This window comes from Pipra filicauda, unplaced genomic scaffold (genome assembly GCF_003945595.2).
Source record: "Pipra filicauda isolate LSUMZ 115617 unplaced genomic scaffold, ASM394559v2 scaffold46_size3722508_pilon, whole genome shotgun sequence".
NCBI classification, from domain to species: domain Eukaryota; kingdom Metazoa; phylum Chordata; class Aves; order Passeriformes; family Pipridae; genus Pipra; species Pipra filicauda.
In genome coordinates this window covers 1990822-2006494 of record NW_024104609.1, presented here as the reverse complement: position 1 = coordinate 2006494, position 15673 = coordinate 1990822, and the positions used below count along the sequence as shown (strand labels likewise).

The window sequence follows — 15673 nt, the reverse complement described above, 5'->3', positions numbered from 1 at the left end:
TAAGAAACCAAAGCCCTTCTTACACAGTTTCAAAGCAGCAGCTGTGACTTTGAAACTAGGAACTCATTCTGGCCACCTGCTTCCAAACCAGCCAAAATAAACGTGGTGGGATGGTTCCTGTTGATAACCATTGGATGGCAGGGTAGCACAGGTTGTTTACTGCTAGGGCTCAGGTCCTAGACATCACTAACATCTTCAGGATCTCATCTGGATGAGGACCTTGGGATCAAGCTGCATCTGAAAGCTGGATTAATTATTAAGTGCTACTTTGCAGTACTGATACTCAAGAGGTGTGAAACTTCATTGCACAGCTGAGATATATTGTTCATGGCACGCCATTCACAGTGATGTTTTACTCCCACAACAGATGACACTTCTCAATCCCTTGCCAAACAGAGAGTATTATGGTCTGGCTTGTAAGGTATTGGTTTCTTTGAAGAAAGGGTTTGTTTTGCTCCGTTTTTGTTTGATTTTTTTTTTTTTTTTTTTTGCAATATGGTCAAAACCATCCATAATAGCAATAACAGTAAACTAAAAATTATTGCTTTAAAGCCTCAAACTAGCCTACTTTTTCTAGTCTTACTGAATGCAAAAAACATTGCAAAAAAACAGTGTCCACCAATTCAACCTAGTGAACACATCTTCCAGATTCACAACCATAGCTACTGTAGCAGAGTGTACCTCAGGAGATATTTCAGAGCCTAATCCTGCTCTCCACAGAGTTAATGGATTTCAACAGTAAAAGAATTTGGCCCACAACATATCAGCCATTTCTAATTCTCAGCATTAAAAATCAAATGTAATCCCCTTCAGAAAACTATACTACAGAGTACTATACAAGAAAAACAAACCTTTAATATCTAAAAACCATACAGACATGTTTCTAAAAGTTTATTTCAGTATAACATTGTTAAAGAGGGAGAGAAGAAAAGAAAAAAAAAAAAGATCAGAGGAAAAAAAAAAAGATCAGGTCACTGATAAGTATCCTAAGCTCTTTTCACTTTCCACTCCTTTTTGCCTTATGTTCCCCCTTTACACACACCCTGAGTAGAGGCACATTTCAGACAAAGTAACCCACTGTACCACTCGCATTGCCAAAGGTGGAAACACGCTCTTCTCCTTATGGCCAGCAAAGGACCCACACTTTGATCTTCAAGGAAAAGCCCCTGGATGGTGCAACTGAAAAGTCTGCTATAAGTTTATTTCTTTTTTTTTTTTTCTTTTCCTATAAATTACTCCTCCTTTTGATGTCTATTCTTGCTCTTAAAAAAAATACACACATCAAGTTAAGATGAAAACTGCCCACACGACAAGTTTGTGTTTACAAGCTTAAGAGCAAGTTTCACTTGAACACAGGTCAATGCCGCTTTAAGAAAACATCACATACCAAAAAAAAAATCACACATGGTTAGAACACATCACGAGCAGAGGAATTGTGGACTCAGTCTGTGAGGCACCAAGCCAGCCTGAGAAGCCCTTTGAAGTTAGAAAAACATCCTCTGGTCAGAGCACATTTGTGAAACCGTGGGACAGGCGCTTTAAACAACATTCACTCCGAGATCACCTGCGGTGTGCCAGTGGATTGGCGCCTGTGTAACTTCAACAACGTAACCCTTTATATTCCACAAAGATCACTCACTCCAAAAACCTGTCCTATCAACAGCATAGTCAAAAAACTGCGTGTCAAAGCATGTACCATTTCTCTGTACAACACAGGCAGGCAGTTCCAACAGACACGTGAAGTTTGGGAAACCCAGCCGTAAGCAGACCTTGGTCAGCAGAAGAAAGGGTGGTGCCGGACAAGGCAGTGCTGACACAGAAGGAAAGCGTCACCCTGCAAGAAGGGACACTGCAAACCAGTATTGCACAAAGCTTACAATACAGTTTGGCATGCAGCTAGGTATGACACAAAACACTGCTAGTCACCATCGTCATGAGAAGAAAGATTCTTGACTGTGGACAGCTAAGTCCAGGTAACACTTTTTTTTTTTCCCCTCCCCATTTACAGATAGATAAGACTGAACAACAGAAGACTGCTTTTCCAGCAGAGTTACCTCCCTCCACCCAGCTCTGCCGTCAGCTATTAGCACCCAGCCCGCTGGCATCAGTAAGCTGTGCCAACACAATTTAAAGCAAATCCACCTCTGATCTGGCATGTCTCTCTGACAGCCATGCCTCTCAGAAAAGAGCCTCTAACTGAAGGCAGCACTGCCTATCCAGTCCTCATAGTACTGGATATTGGAATTGATATTTAATAACAGTAAATTTTGACTAGACCCCATGTCAGTTGATACCGTGGAAGGAGCGAGCCTCACCCTGTCTTTGGACAGGGATCCTGCTGATATTAGGAGACAGCTGGACCATACAGTAGACCAGGACTTTTTCCTTTCTTAAAACATACCCCTAAAGGCACAATATTAGCATTTTTCTTGTCCAACCATTCTACTCTTCTGTGTTTGACCATCTTTCCTACTTTTCTCAGTGGTGGCAAAATTCCCCTCATTTTTGAGGAGACAGGACTGTCAGTGTTGCCATCAGAAATACATGAGGAGGGTCAGATTACTGTTGCAGAGCTAACAAGGGACCTCACAGTCTTTTTGCTTCTCCCACAGGACATTACCCATTGTCTGTTATTCAATTACTGGCAAATCCAGGGGGCTTCCCACTGCAGTGCCTTTGGTTTCTGTCTTTCCAAAATGGGGAAAATTAAAGGTGGTTATAGACTAAGGATAAATTGTTTTAGCAGAGGTTTGTTCTGTATTTAAACAGCACATGTACTTTTAATGAATAAGCACAAGCAACATCTGCATGCTGCAGCCTAGCTGGTCCCTCCTGGGTAACAGCAAATGCTCAAGGACACAGAGCTACTTCAACATGCCTTACTTTTGACTTTCAGCACACATTTCTCACAAACATTTTCTTTTTTTTCCTTCTAAATGGTATTTAAAAACAAACAAACAAACAACAACAACAACAAAAAGAACACATTTGGAAAAGAGTGCCATAATAAAGCTGATGACCAAATTCCAATGAAGTCTATGTAGCATCAGTGAGTACAATACTTCCTTTCCAAATGCTGGGTTTTTTCATTCTTTTCTGTTACACATCACCATGTTCTAATCCAAGAGCAACTGTCTTTCCAAGTAAAGCCCTGTAAAATAGCTTATGTAGAAAGAGATCTCATTTACTTCTTTATGGTGTGCATTAGTCCAGAGTTAATGATTTTGTGTGCTTCCTATTGGTCATAAATAAATGATGGAAAACAGCCTTAGAGTAGAAAAAAAAAAAAAAAAAAAAAAAAAAAAAAAAAAAAAAAAAAAGAATGACACTGTGGTTCAATACTTGAACAAATCAACCTAAACAGATAAAAAACAACCTTCATACAATAAAAATGTGTCATTTTAATGGGCATTAAGCAGTGCTGTGGGAATAGCCTCTTTCAAAAAATGCTTTTTAAACCTATCTGCAAAATTACATTGCTAATTACAAATAGGAATTTAAGTGGCAGTACAGCTGGGAAAAACTTTTGTGAACCTGTCATAAAATGATCAGATAAACTGCATCTTCAGGGGAAAATACATTGCCATTACATCAGCAATGTAGCTGCCAGATAAAAGGACTATTAGTCTCACCACTTGAACCTTCCCTCATCTTTCACTGATGTGGTAGAGAACCCAATACAAAAGCACTAAAAGCAATGAGAAGTTTCCCCTCTACTAGAGCAGGGATTTTGCATCAAAACATAACCGAGAAATAATGCAGAATTTGTAAAATTATAAAAACAGTCTTACCTAACTGCACTGAATTAGTTAAAAATATACATTTAAATGTAATTTATTTATGGTATTCAAAAAAACTACTTTTGCATACATATCCACATCAGGAACAAGACCTTGCACATAAGCTTTGCATAAATAAAAATGGCTTTAACTGAGATAACCTATGAAGTTTATCCTCAAAATAAAATTAAATATTCGGGAAGGCTAAATGAGGCACAGTTTTTCCATGGGAAAAAATATCAAAGTATTATTTATTTTCCTGTAAGTACTTGTTTTGAAAAGCCTTTCCTCCCCACCTGGGCTTCTGCTAAAAGCCACAATCTACATTTAAACAGTGTGTACGCTTTAGAAAATTATCAACCCTCTTTTTTTATAGCAGGAGCTTATGAAATTATTTGATCCACTTTTCATATAGAAAGTCTAGGGCTGACCATAAAGAAATAGGCAGGCTCCCAGTATAAACTTACTGGGATTACATCAAAGACCTTCCTCTAGGATCAGACGATTGATTTCTTCAATGCTTTTTAGAATTTCTTCCAGGATATTTTGGGTTATTGCCTTAGACCTTTGCTCAGCTGGAATGACAGATACTCTGTTTGCTAGACTCTGATGTTCTGTCTTTACAGGGGAATGAGTGTCTGTAGTGTACACACACGTACACTATATGAACAGAGAGAGACTTGGAAAGTTCACAAGCAAAATTATTATTTATTGTTTCAAAAAGAGTAGTTTATTACAGAAACACTGATACAGGCTTAACCACAGCATCTTACGCAACACAGAGACTGCTTGTTATTCTGTGAGCCCAGGACTGGGACACTCTATGCTCAGAGAAAATTCCCACTCCCCCAAAAAGGCATTTGTTCTTTATATGCACTTAACACATAAGGCTTAGCTTTACAGCTACTACCTTCTTTACCTAACTCTTGGAACTGACTGTCCTGGAACTATAAAAGATTTTTTAAGGTAGGACAAGAAGAGGTTTAGTCCTTATCTATCACTGTCAAACCTTTGGGGAATCAGACAGCAAACTATCTCCGAGGGCAATGCGACACACTACCCACCGTTCTCCTTCCTCCCCCAAGACAAATCTGTCACCTCTGTACCACTCATCATTCGCATCAGAGTATGGATCAAAAGATCCGAGGCTGCTCCCAAATCCCATTTCTCCTGCAAGACAGTACTTTGTTCTGTCACTTCCCTACTGAGTCTATCCCCTTATTTTATGCCTCACAGCATGTGTGGCTGCACCCCAAGATCAAACACCCATGCATGATTTTCTTTCACAGATCTTGAATCACAATGTTACACTTTAATAGGAACCTCAATATACTTAATCCCTTTAAAGCTGCCACAGTAATGCCCCCAAATGCATTAAATTCCACCCTAATCACAAAATACAAAGTATTTCTCTGGATGGACAGTGTACAGACTGTTCTGACCACATGCCAATCCACCTCTGAGCTAAAGCAACATACACTGCCTGCATTTGTTAGTTAGAAGTCCAAGGATACATGGCTGAAAATTACAGGCACTTAAGAAGTTCTCTGCTGCAAATTTTCCTCAAAACATAACTGATCTCCCACATTTAAGGGAGGATCTCACATTCTCAATGCCTTCTCATTGCAAATGATACAAGGGACCAGAGCCACTGAGCCTGCATTGAAATCCAAACCCATTTAAACAAGACCAGTACATAGCCCTTTTCAAGATATAGGCAAGACACCCTCTCGCAGTCAGCTCGATGAGCTTCAGAGTTCCACTGAATTCTCAGATTGAGAAGAGTTATTGGAGAAAATTACCAAACTACCAGAGCTTTGACAAAAAGTAGAAAAACTGCTGGCCCAGTAAGTCTTGTCCACAAGTATTAAATTTTATTAACAGCTCCAGGTTTAAAGAACAACTCCTTCTCATATATGTTTAGCAGGGACCTTGGTTTGGACCAGGGAACCACAGGGTCTTTTCTTACCCCTGCTGAGAGATTAGTGTGTGGTGGGAGCTTTTACACATATTTTTGCAGGGCTCTTCTTGGCCATTGACCGATGGTGTTTCAGTCTCCTGTGGCCACTGTCTGGTCATCTGAGGAGCAAAAATATTTACTGCACCAAAAGTTTTATAGACTAAAACAATAGGATTGTTTACTGCCCTATAACATACAATAGGGCACACCACAGAATCGCAAAATGGTCAAGTTGGAAGACACCACAGTGGTACAGGGTCATCTGGTCCAAAGTCCCTGCTTAAACTGGGTCATCCTAGAGCACACGGATCAGGTTTGCATGCAGATGGTTCTTGAATATCTCTGGTGGCAGAGACTCCAGAACCTGTCTGGGCAATCTGTTCATGGTCACTACACAGTAAAGATGTGCAGGTGGAACTTGCTGCGCATCTGTTTCTGCCCATTGCCTTTTGTCCTATTGCTTGGCACCAGTAAGAGAAGCCTGGCTCCAGCCTCTTAACACCCCCCCTTCAGATACTGATAGACATTGAGGAGGTCCCCTCTCAGCTACCTCTTCTCAAGGCTGAACAGGCCCAACTCTCTCAGTCTTTCCTCATAAGAGAGGTGCTCAAGTCCCTTGATCATCCTTGCAGCCTCCACTGGAATCCAGGAGCTCCATGTCTCTCCTGTCCTAAGGAGCTCAGAACTGGACAGAGCACTTCAGATGCGTCTCACCAGGGCTTAGGGGCAGGATCACATCCCTCAACCTGCTGGCAACACTCTTCCTAATGCATCCCAGGATCTCAACGAGCTTCTTGTGCCCCAGGACACACTGCTGGCTCAGGGACAGCTTGTTGTCCACCAGGACCCCCAGGCCCGTCTCGGCAGAGCTGCTCTCCAGCAGGACAGCCCCACTCTGTCCTGGTGCATGAAGTTGTTCCTCCCCAGGTGCAGGACTATGCCTTGCCTGTGCTGAACTTCAGATAGTTCTTCTCTGCCCATCTCTCCAACCTGTCAAGGTCCTTCTGAAGGGCTACCCAGCACTCTGAGGTATTGGCTACTCCTCCCAGGGAAAGTCTTCCTTTCAATATTCTTTCACCCTGTTCTCCTGGGTCAGAGATTCCTGAGGGTTGGTCTTGTCAATGTAGGCCAATGCAAAGAAGGCATTTGGTAGCTCTGCCTTCTCTGCATCCTCTGTTACCAAGGTCCCTCCTCCATTTAGTAATGGGCCCACATTATCCTTAGTTAACCTTTTGTTACTGGTATATTTGAAGAAGCCCTTCTCATTTTCCTTGACATCCTTGGCCAGATTTAATTCCAGATGAGCCTTGGCCTTCCTTGTCTCATTTCTACTTACTCTGACAAACACAAATGAAGCCAGTGCTACTCAATTTCACAAGTGTTATAGGACCTCCCAACAAGAGACTGCAGCACTCCCTTCCTCAAACTGGATTCTGTATGACTAACCCAGAAGTATTTCTGACATATGACAGGCACCCATCAGCTCATGTGAGACACAAACTTACAGGGATTAAGGAATCTAGCTGAACACTTCTTTGCAGATATAAGCCTGTTGGAATGCCCACTCCCATAGCAAGCCAACGGATCAGTCCTTATTAAACAGTGTACATGTGGTTACATGACAGCAGTCTGTTTGGAAGACACTAACTGTACAGGACTTTTCCAGCTCAAAAAAGGATGTCTCACATGTTCAGAAGTGTCATCTTCAAATTAGAAGACAATTTATATGCCATATTGCTCTTCTGACAATAAATCCAGAAGCTTACAAAGAGTGAACGTACTGTACAACTGCACCCCTTGCAGAGAGACCAGGAGAGCAGTAGTTGAACAAGCAAAAATCATTTCCCTTTTCTCTTAGCTTACACTAAATGCACAGCCCTTTCAGCACAGCCAACACCATTGGCGTTCCACCACCCAAGACAAATGTCATGAGATACTGCAATACAAACATGCTTTGCTGGCTCAGAAATCAGACACAATGAAGATTTTGCATTTGGAACTTGGTTAATAATTCTTGAATGGAATACAGGCCAACTTAGTCTCCCATAGCTGTAGTTAATCTGTAGGAGTAAATACAAGCTTAGTTTTGCTGCCAATGTTGGCAGATATGACTAAATAAATTCACAGAGAAAGTATATTTGACCATTTCTTCACATTATTTTTTTAGCTAAAACTATGCCTCACTTTCCATGAAAAGATATCCATAAATATCACATAGTTTGAAAACTCATAAGTATTTAGAGTAACAAGTATATCAACTAGAAAAGTAGTTCCATTACAAAAAAAAAAAAAAAACTTCAAGTATTCTGTACATGTGAACATCTACCTTTTACTTTCCAACCAGTTTTGATGCTGACATTCACGACGCAAAATCCATCTGCAAGGATTTCTATAAAGGCCAACATCTGCAGCACTGGGAACAACGTTCCATTTTGATTTAAATATCATCACCGAACAATTATTTCCCCAGCTTTGGAAAAACTAACTCCTACAAAGTTTCAGTACTCAAGAGACTTCTCTTTCCTCTGTTCATAACCCAACTCAAAAGAAATCATAAAAGTCAACTAAGATCTTCTTCTTCTGAAGGGTGCCTACAAATAGCCACTTACCGAGCCCCTCATGGGTCTTATTACAGATCTCAAAACCTACAGAAAACCCTTCTATTAATGAATGCTGCTGAAAAGAACATTCCCATATGTCGACAATCATGTGTTGCAAATGTCCCATTTTTGTTTTAACTAAAGTTTTAGTGTGAAGTCTGGACTACATTATTTACATTTAAGACATTAAAGAATGTACCATATTGTTGTTACTTTTCATTCCAATTTACAGAAGAAAGTGTACTCCATAACCAAGGCCTTCTTATCCAGAAGAATTAAGGTTTCACTAAGCCAACAGGGACTATCGGGAGCCCAAGAGACATAGATGAGGACTTCATCCAGCTACTACACAGAATATGCTTTCTTCTTACAAACACCAAACTAACTCCACTTTAGAGGAGGTGGGATAGAGAGGGTTGTTAGAGATCAAAAAAAAGTTATTTTAATGAGACTGTTTGCAGAAACTTCACGGGCCATTCAGCTTTCCAATCAACATGCCAAATTAAAAGTGCACCACAGTAAATCTGAAAGACCTATAAAACGAGCCCTGATGAAATACAGACTGTCTTCCATCCACCTCCTCCATATGGCTCAAGCAAACTCAACTTTTAATGTCATAACACAAAATATTTAATTTATGCTTTTCTTCATATGTCAATTTAACCTCTGGCACATAGCTTTGAAACCATGTAAGGATGCCTAACACTTTCCATATGGCAACTGAATTGTGGCTTTTAATTGCACCAACTGGTATCATTCAAGGATAATTCCCTTGGAATCCAGCTTTCTGCTACAGTATTGGCCAATTCACTAATCTCATCACCATGGCACTAATACTTTCAGAGACTCTTTGATTGTTAATATTCATATTATAGTTTTCCCAAATCAGAGCTGTCAAGATATACTGTGTGCACCACTAATTAAATTATCTTGGTTTGTTGGCACCAAATTTCAACACTAAATAAGATTCTACTTTTCTCTCTATCAATACAAAGTTTGGCAATTTTATTTTGAACGCCACACAGAATATTTGTGTGTATTAAAATACTTTTTAGTCATACCAGTATCTGTCACTGCTGAGTCTGTTGTTTATTTTAATCCTCAGAGTCAATAAAAATAATTATCTATACAATACTGACATTAATGGACTTGAAAATATTTCAGTTAAAAAGATCACTTCAAGCAGTCACACAAGATAGCATCCAAGGAAATTTTCATTGCTCTTGTCACCATATCAGTACGAAGGCAATCTTTCAAATGTCATTCCACCCCTGAAATCACCCCAAAATAGTGCTACAATTACATCTTCCATTTCAACAGCCTTTAAGCCATAGTATGCACATACCACTAAAGAAGTCTCTTTTCTGTTTCTTATTTTCATTTTGGATGAATGACCTCCCCAGCTGTGTCTTCCAGAAGGCGATGTATTTTTAATATGCACACACACACATATGCTATTTAGCAGTGGGGGACTGGGAAGGATTTTTTTTTTTAATTTAAGATTGATCATACTAGAGGAGCAGTGAAGTTGACACTGGTGTTGTCTCCTCTCAGCCATGCAAGGAATGCCCATTAATGTCACTGGCAGTTACAGGCACAGAACAAATGGAGAACAAGCCCCACCTCTGAAGTACTGATGTGCCTCAGCATTTCATACTGTATTAGTCCCAAACCAGATATTCAACTCTAATTAGTATCAATTAGGGTTGAACAAGAGGATCACTAGCACCAAAGAGCCCAGCAGAAGTGGTAAGCTAAAGTCTTTCCTATTTTACCTAAAACGATCACCTTCAATGGGACTCACTGAGAGTTGGTTTAAGTATTAATTAAAAACACAATATTTTTTCCATTCCCAAGCACAGATCTCAATGAGACGCACAAGAAACCAGTAAAATTTCTTATGGCTTTGAAGATAAAAGTAAATTGAACTAAGCGAATGTCATATTTAAAATTTGTCCCTCTAGCACTAAACTACTTCTCAGTTAAATAAATAAATACTTGAATATTTGCAAACAATGTGCATCTCCAAAAATAGTTTGCAAAAGTAAACACACTGAGTAAATTTAAGCTTAAGAATTATACAGCATCAGAAAACTGTTCTGGGTACAAGGTAGCTCTGTCATGAAGCAGCAAAAGACATGTATTCAGTTGCTCTAACAGATTTACAGCCTCAGTGGTTTCAATTAGCTTTGAACTAGAAGTTGACTCTGGACCTCATACTTTTCGTGGATGGAACAGAATTCCTTTTTTATTTAATCCTACATGATGTGGAAGGCTGCAGCCCAGCCCTCAGCCTCCAGAGTCATTAAAACGTTTAGAGCAGAGCAGCCCCTGCTGGGCGGGTGGCAATGGTTTAATGAGATCAGAGCTCCCGGCCCAGCACCGGCAGCTTCACACACACCTCGAGTGCATGTCTGGGACACGCTCCCCTTCCTCTGGCTCATGCCCTCACCCAGCAGTTTACCAGGAGATCCTCCTCAGATGGCTGGTGCGTTTGGTAGTAGCTGGACACTAATGACTGTTCTTTCAGTGAATTGGAGGAGGGAGACACAGATGGACAGGACACAACATGGACAACACATCAGCTGAGGGAAGTCTGCTCTAGCCAAGAAACTCTCAAAACTTCCGTTCAGAAGGAGAAAAGGCGTTGTATAATTGAGCTCTGCTTGAGCCAAACACCCCTTGAGTGAACTGATGTAAAGACCTCCCCTCCACAACTACTTTAAATTCAATCATTCTAGAGAGGACTACAAATGAAACTTTATTGTTTTCCTGTATTAGTCACTCATTCCTCTTGTAAAATGCTACATGAATCCCCTGAACTTCAGTGTCATCTCTCCTGTATGACTAACTTCACCAAAACAACTCAGTGCCTCTGCTCTTCAGGGAAACAGCCTTCCAATTACAACCTAGACAGAATTTTTGGCTTACATAGAGTAATATATGTCAAATTGCACTATCACACCCAAGTTTTGACAAAAATTATTCAAATCTTTGAAGTTTCAGACTTGGAAGACACTAAGTGCTCTCCTCTCCCATCAACAGGTCTTTGGAGTGAACTAGATTTTACCAAATATGCCCTACTACCTAACAAAACCACCATGAACAAAGCTCTAGGTAAGGATTCCTAGTAGGAAAATTATTTCTAGGAATTTTTTTTTTTTTAATTCAGCTGGATGTTTCTGTGAATGCAGATGTTTTCATCAGTGTTTGATCTAACTTTTTCTGCCATAAGTCACAAACACAGCAACTAGGACCTATTTGGGGGCAAAGGAATGTTTTACTGAGAAGCCAAAGTTTCAGCTGTGACACAATGAAACTGTAACATTTCACAGAGCCTTTTAAGCTTATTTTAGGATGAACATTTTATGATGAATTTTGGTTGATGTTGAGACTACACAACTGTCCCACACAATCCCCAGTGAGTAAACCATTAGTAGAAGCAACTACTATTTCTACATCTTGAGGTGAATGAAGAACCAAGAGGTTAGGCTACAATTACTTTGTCATTTGGTATAATTATACAAGAGATCAAAGAGATCTCAGAAGAGAAGAAATCATGCAATCTCAGTTATGGAGTCAATAGCTGTGACTTCATAATCCTTGTCAAAATGACTGTACATATGGCACATCTGGTTCCAATGTAGGATTAGAAATGCATCCTTCCATATTCCAAAAGTTCATACTTTAAGGGAACTTTAATGTAGCTGTCCCAGTGTGCCTGTGACAGGATGACAATTAAACTACATAAATTAGCTGGCTATATATGCATATAGATACTACCAAATACATTAGACAGTAAATGGCAAATATTTTTGAACATTCAGAAACAGCTCTATAAGGATGACAGTAAAAAGCCTCATGGGATCAGTGCTTTTAAAAACACTTAAACCTATTTACAGTTTTATAACACACTAAAACTGCAGACTAATATTCAGTTAATGGCTTTGCTAATTGCTGAGCCATCATGAGGAAGACTTCCTCTTGAGTAAGAAGAAAAATACTTTCTACTGTCATTCCAGCTGAGCAGACCTCGTGAAGCTGACAACTGAAGAGTGTCATGAATAGAAAGTATCTTTGACAAAAAATATTTTCTCCTTATTTTCAGAAAGCAAATTATCTTTGTGGAAGAAAATATATTTCGCAAACTAAAGTCAGAGTTTTTTACCTTTAACTCTTGTATTTTAAACCTATGGTTTTAGTTTGGCAAATTGAGCTTCTTTTCTAGAAAATATACATGTGAAAGGTAGAACACATCTAAAAAGCTTGACTTACAAAAACTGTGATAATTGAAAAATAATTGAAAAATAATTAAAAGCATGTGTTTCTACTCTGCATCTGTATCATACATGGATGTTCTTTTAGAAATGAGAACTTCTTTATTTGGACATAATTGTTTCCAAGTAAAGCACAATAAAAATCACTTCAACCAACCATACCTGCAAGCCGATGGTGATTATGCTTATCAATTACAAACACTCCCTTTGCCCTGCTTCTAGGAACTCTCACAATTTATCCTCCTTGAAATACAATACTGGTGGAACCTAAAAAGTCATCATTAGCTTTTACCATACTACACACCTTCTACTCACTTTAACATCCCACCTGAAATGTGGTATTCTCCACTTGTGAGTTAATTTTTCCTGAGACACAAGAAGTCCAAGCTTCTGACAATACAACTGGTAGCTGACAAACCAAAGAGACTGCAGGAGGTTTGGTGGCCCTGCTCTGCATGTGCTTTCAGAGCCACATTGCTTGCTGGGAAGCACAGATTCCAATCTCCCCATCTCTCAGGTTACCTTTCCAGTGATGAAGCTTTCAGGGCTTGATCCAAAGTCAATGGGAGTCTTTCAGTAAACATCAATAAGCTCTGGATCATACCCTGAAACACTTTGAGGACCATATCTAAGAATTGTTAAGTCTCTTTACCTCCCATCGTGCCTTTTTGTTTAAAGAGACAACATTCAGGATAAATAAAAGAAAAAGGTAACTAAAATATTTCTTCCAGCCCTGGTTTACATGGAGAGCTGAAGAGAAGGGGTGGAAAGCGACCAATGTGGTAACAGCCAGGACAAGTGACATATACAGTAACTTATGGAGAAAGTCAGCCACACATTATTAGCAAAGAGCAAATAAATAACTATACACTCTTCAGGGACTTCTCCTTTCCTGCCAAAATGTCACAGGCAAACTTGTGCACTAATCTGGCTTCACAAGCTTGCACACACTGGCTGGCTGCGGGGCTTTTCCCAGAGATTCTCTGTTTGTTCCTATTTGTTAAGGGTTTTGTTCTAATCGTACTGCCCAGACACTAGCAGTCAGGTTCCCTTACTCCTCAGGCTTTTGTACCCTCACCAAGTTTGCTCTGCAGCTCCCAACTTCATCAAAGGACAGAAGGAAACCACCCACGGGGCAGCCCCTTGGAGCAACATTAGGGCAAAGAAAACCTTCATTTGCACAACCGCCCCTTGGGAGGGAAAGAGGGATGTAGAAAGAGCTTTTGCTTTTCACTATTTCAAAAGGAAGGGGCGGGGGGGGGCAGCGAGGAAGCTGACATACCCTGGCGCTGGAGAGCCTGCAAACGGCCCGGTGCTGGCAGCCTTGCTGGAGTCCCGAGCTGCTGCCGCCGCTGCTGCTGCCCCCGGAGTATTTCTGCTTCACCATCCAGTCCTCCAGCCCTTTGCGAGCCAGAGAGGCGTTCACCGCAAAACTATCACCTAGAAAAGAGACAATGCCGCCGCTGAGCGCCCGCAGAGCCCGCCCGGCCCCCGCGGCAATCCCCGCTCCCGGCCGGGCTGAGGCTGGAGCCGGGGCTGGAGCCGGAGCCGGGGCGGGCACGGAGAGCGCAAACCGCGGCGGAAAGTTGAGGGAAGAGGAGGGCAGGGGGCCGGGGGCAGCCGGGCGGACCGGGGGAAGGCGTTCAAAGTTACTAGCAGTAAGGAGCCATCCCTACCTTCTGGACTTTCTCTGGGTTTACAAACGGCAGCTAGGCAGATCCGGAGGAAAGTGTGTGAGGGAAATAATAAAGGAAGATCGTTAGATACCAGTATAAAATCACAGCAACAAACCGAGTAAAAATCCGAATAAGGGGAAGGGGCTAAGGAAGTAGCAAGTGAAAGGAACTAACCATGTTTCGAGTGAAGTTTCCCCATCTCTCTGCATTGATCTGCAATTACGATTCATTTGACTGTGTTCAGTAGGGTCAGGTTCGCTTGTTGTTATTTTTGTAGATATATAAAATCCCAGCGTGTTTAGAAATCCATGTGCTCCGCTTCTCCCTGCTAAGCACAAGCGAGCTCAAATCTCAGCTCCTCTCCTGCAGCACGGTCCGGCGTCCCCCTCTCCGCCCCAGCCTTCCTCCTCTCTCCTCTCTTTCCCAAAGACAGAGGCGGTTACAAAAGACCTTACTTCACCCACCGGGGAACATGATTGACACCTCATTGAGATTAGACCACTTGCAGGCAGCCTCCGCCTTCCCATTGGGCCGCGGCGGCAGATGAAAGGGGCGAGTGAGCCTTTTGGAGGCTCAAAAAGGAAGAAAGGAAAAAAAAAAAAAAAAAAAAAAGAAGAAGAATAAAGAAAAAAAAAAAAAGGAAAAAAAAAAGAAAAAGGAGCAGCAGGGGCGCGTTTCACTTCCAGCCAGGCACGGGCGGCGGGGCCGGCCCCGCTCCGCGCCCCGCGCAGCCCCGGGCGGACAATGCGCGGAGCTGCCCCCGCCCTCCCGCCCGCCGGGCAGCACCGCCCTCCGCGGGTGCGCGGGGCCCGCGGGCAGCGCTCGCTCCCTGCGGGGCCGCTCTGGGGGCCGCTCGGCCCCCGCGGGTCCCGCCACCCCCGCCCGCCCGAAACCAGCGTCCCTGCACGGGCCGCGGGGTCGCCTCCCGGCCGCGCCTCCTCGCCAGGGATGCCGAGGGATCCGGACAGCGCTCAGCGCGCCCCGGGATGTCCGCACGCTGCCTCCTCTGTGCTCGGGCGCGGGGCTGAACCCCTCGTGTCCCTACTTGGCGGTATCTGGATTGCGAAGGAAGCCAGCATGTCTGGAAAAGCAGTTGGAAAAGTCTATTGACTTAGTCCTGCAAACTGTTTTTCACGGGCATCCCTTCGCACACAAGTGATCCTAATGAAGTCACTGTTAACGCCAAAATGCAGTTTTCAGGGTCAGGTCCGGAACCCTTTCTCAGTGACTTAAAATGCTGGCAGCAACAGGACAAAGTCTCTCTCAGCTTTTTTTAATTATTAGTTAAGCAGATTAGATCTACAAAGAATCTCCCCTTCTTCTCCAATTTATGAATGGTATATTTTTTACATATAGCATAAACTAAAAGGAAACTTGCTGC

The 15673-nt window shown here is 42.0% G+C and overlaps 1 protein-coding gene across 2 annotated transcripts in view; it reads right to left on the bottom strand.

Annotated features, from left to right (window-relative positions):
- NKD1 (NKD inhibitor of WNT signaling pathway 1) overlaps window positions 1–14754 on the bottom strand; it is a 111293-nt gene extending 96539 nt beyond the window's left edge. For both annotated transcript variants that reach the window (XM_027732570.2, XM_027732579.2), the window contains exons 1-3: window positions 14467–14754; window positions 14293–14325; window positions 13899–14056 (exon numbers count right to left, since the gene is read on the bottom strand). In XM_027732570.2, the coding sequence (XP_027588371.1) occupies window positions 13899–14056; window positions 14293–14325; window positions 14467–14491 (216 nt within the window). In that variant the 5' untranslated portion in view covers window positions 14492–14754. The remainder of the gene's footprint in view (window positions 1–13898; window positions 14057–14292; window positions 14326–14466) is intronic.
- Window positions 14755–15673: the final 919 nt, after the last annotated feature.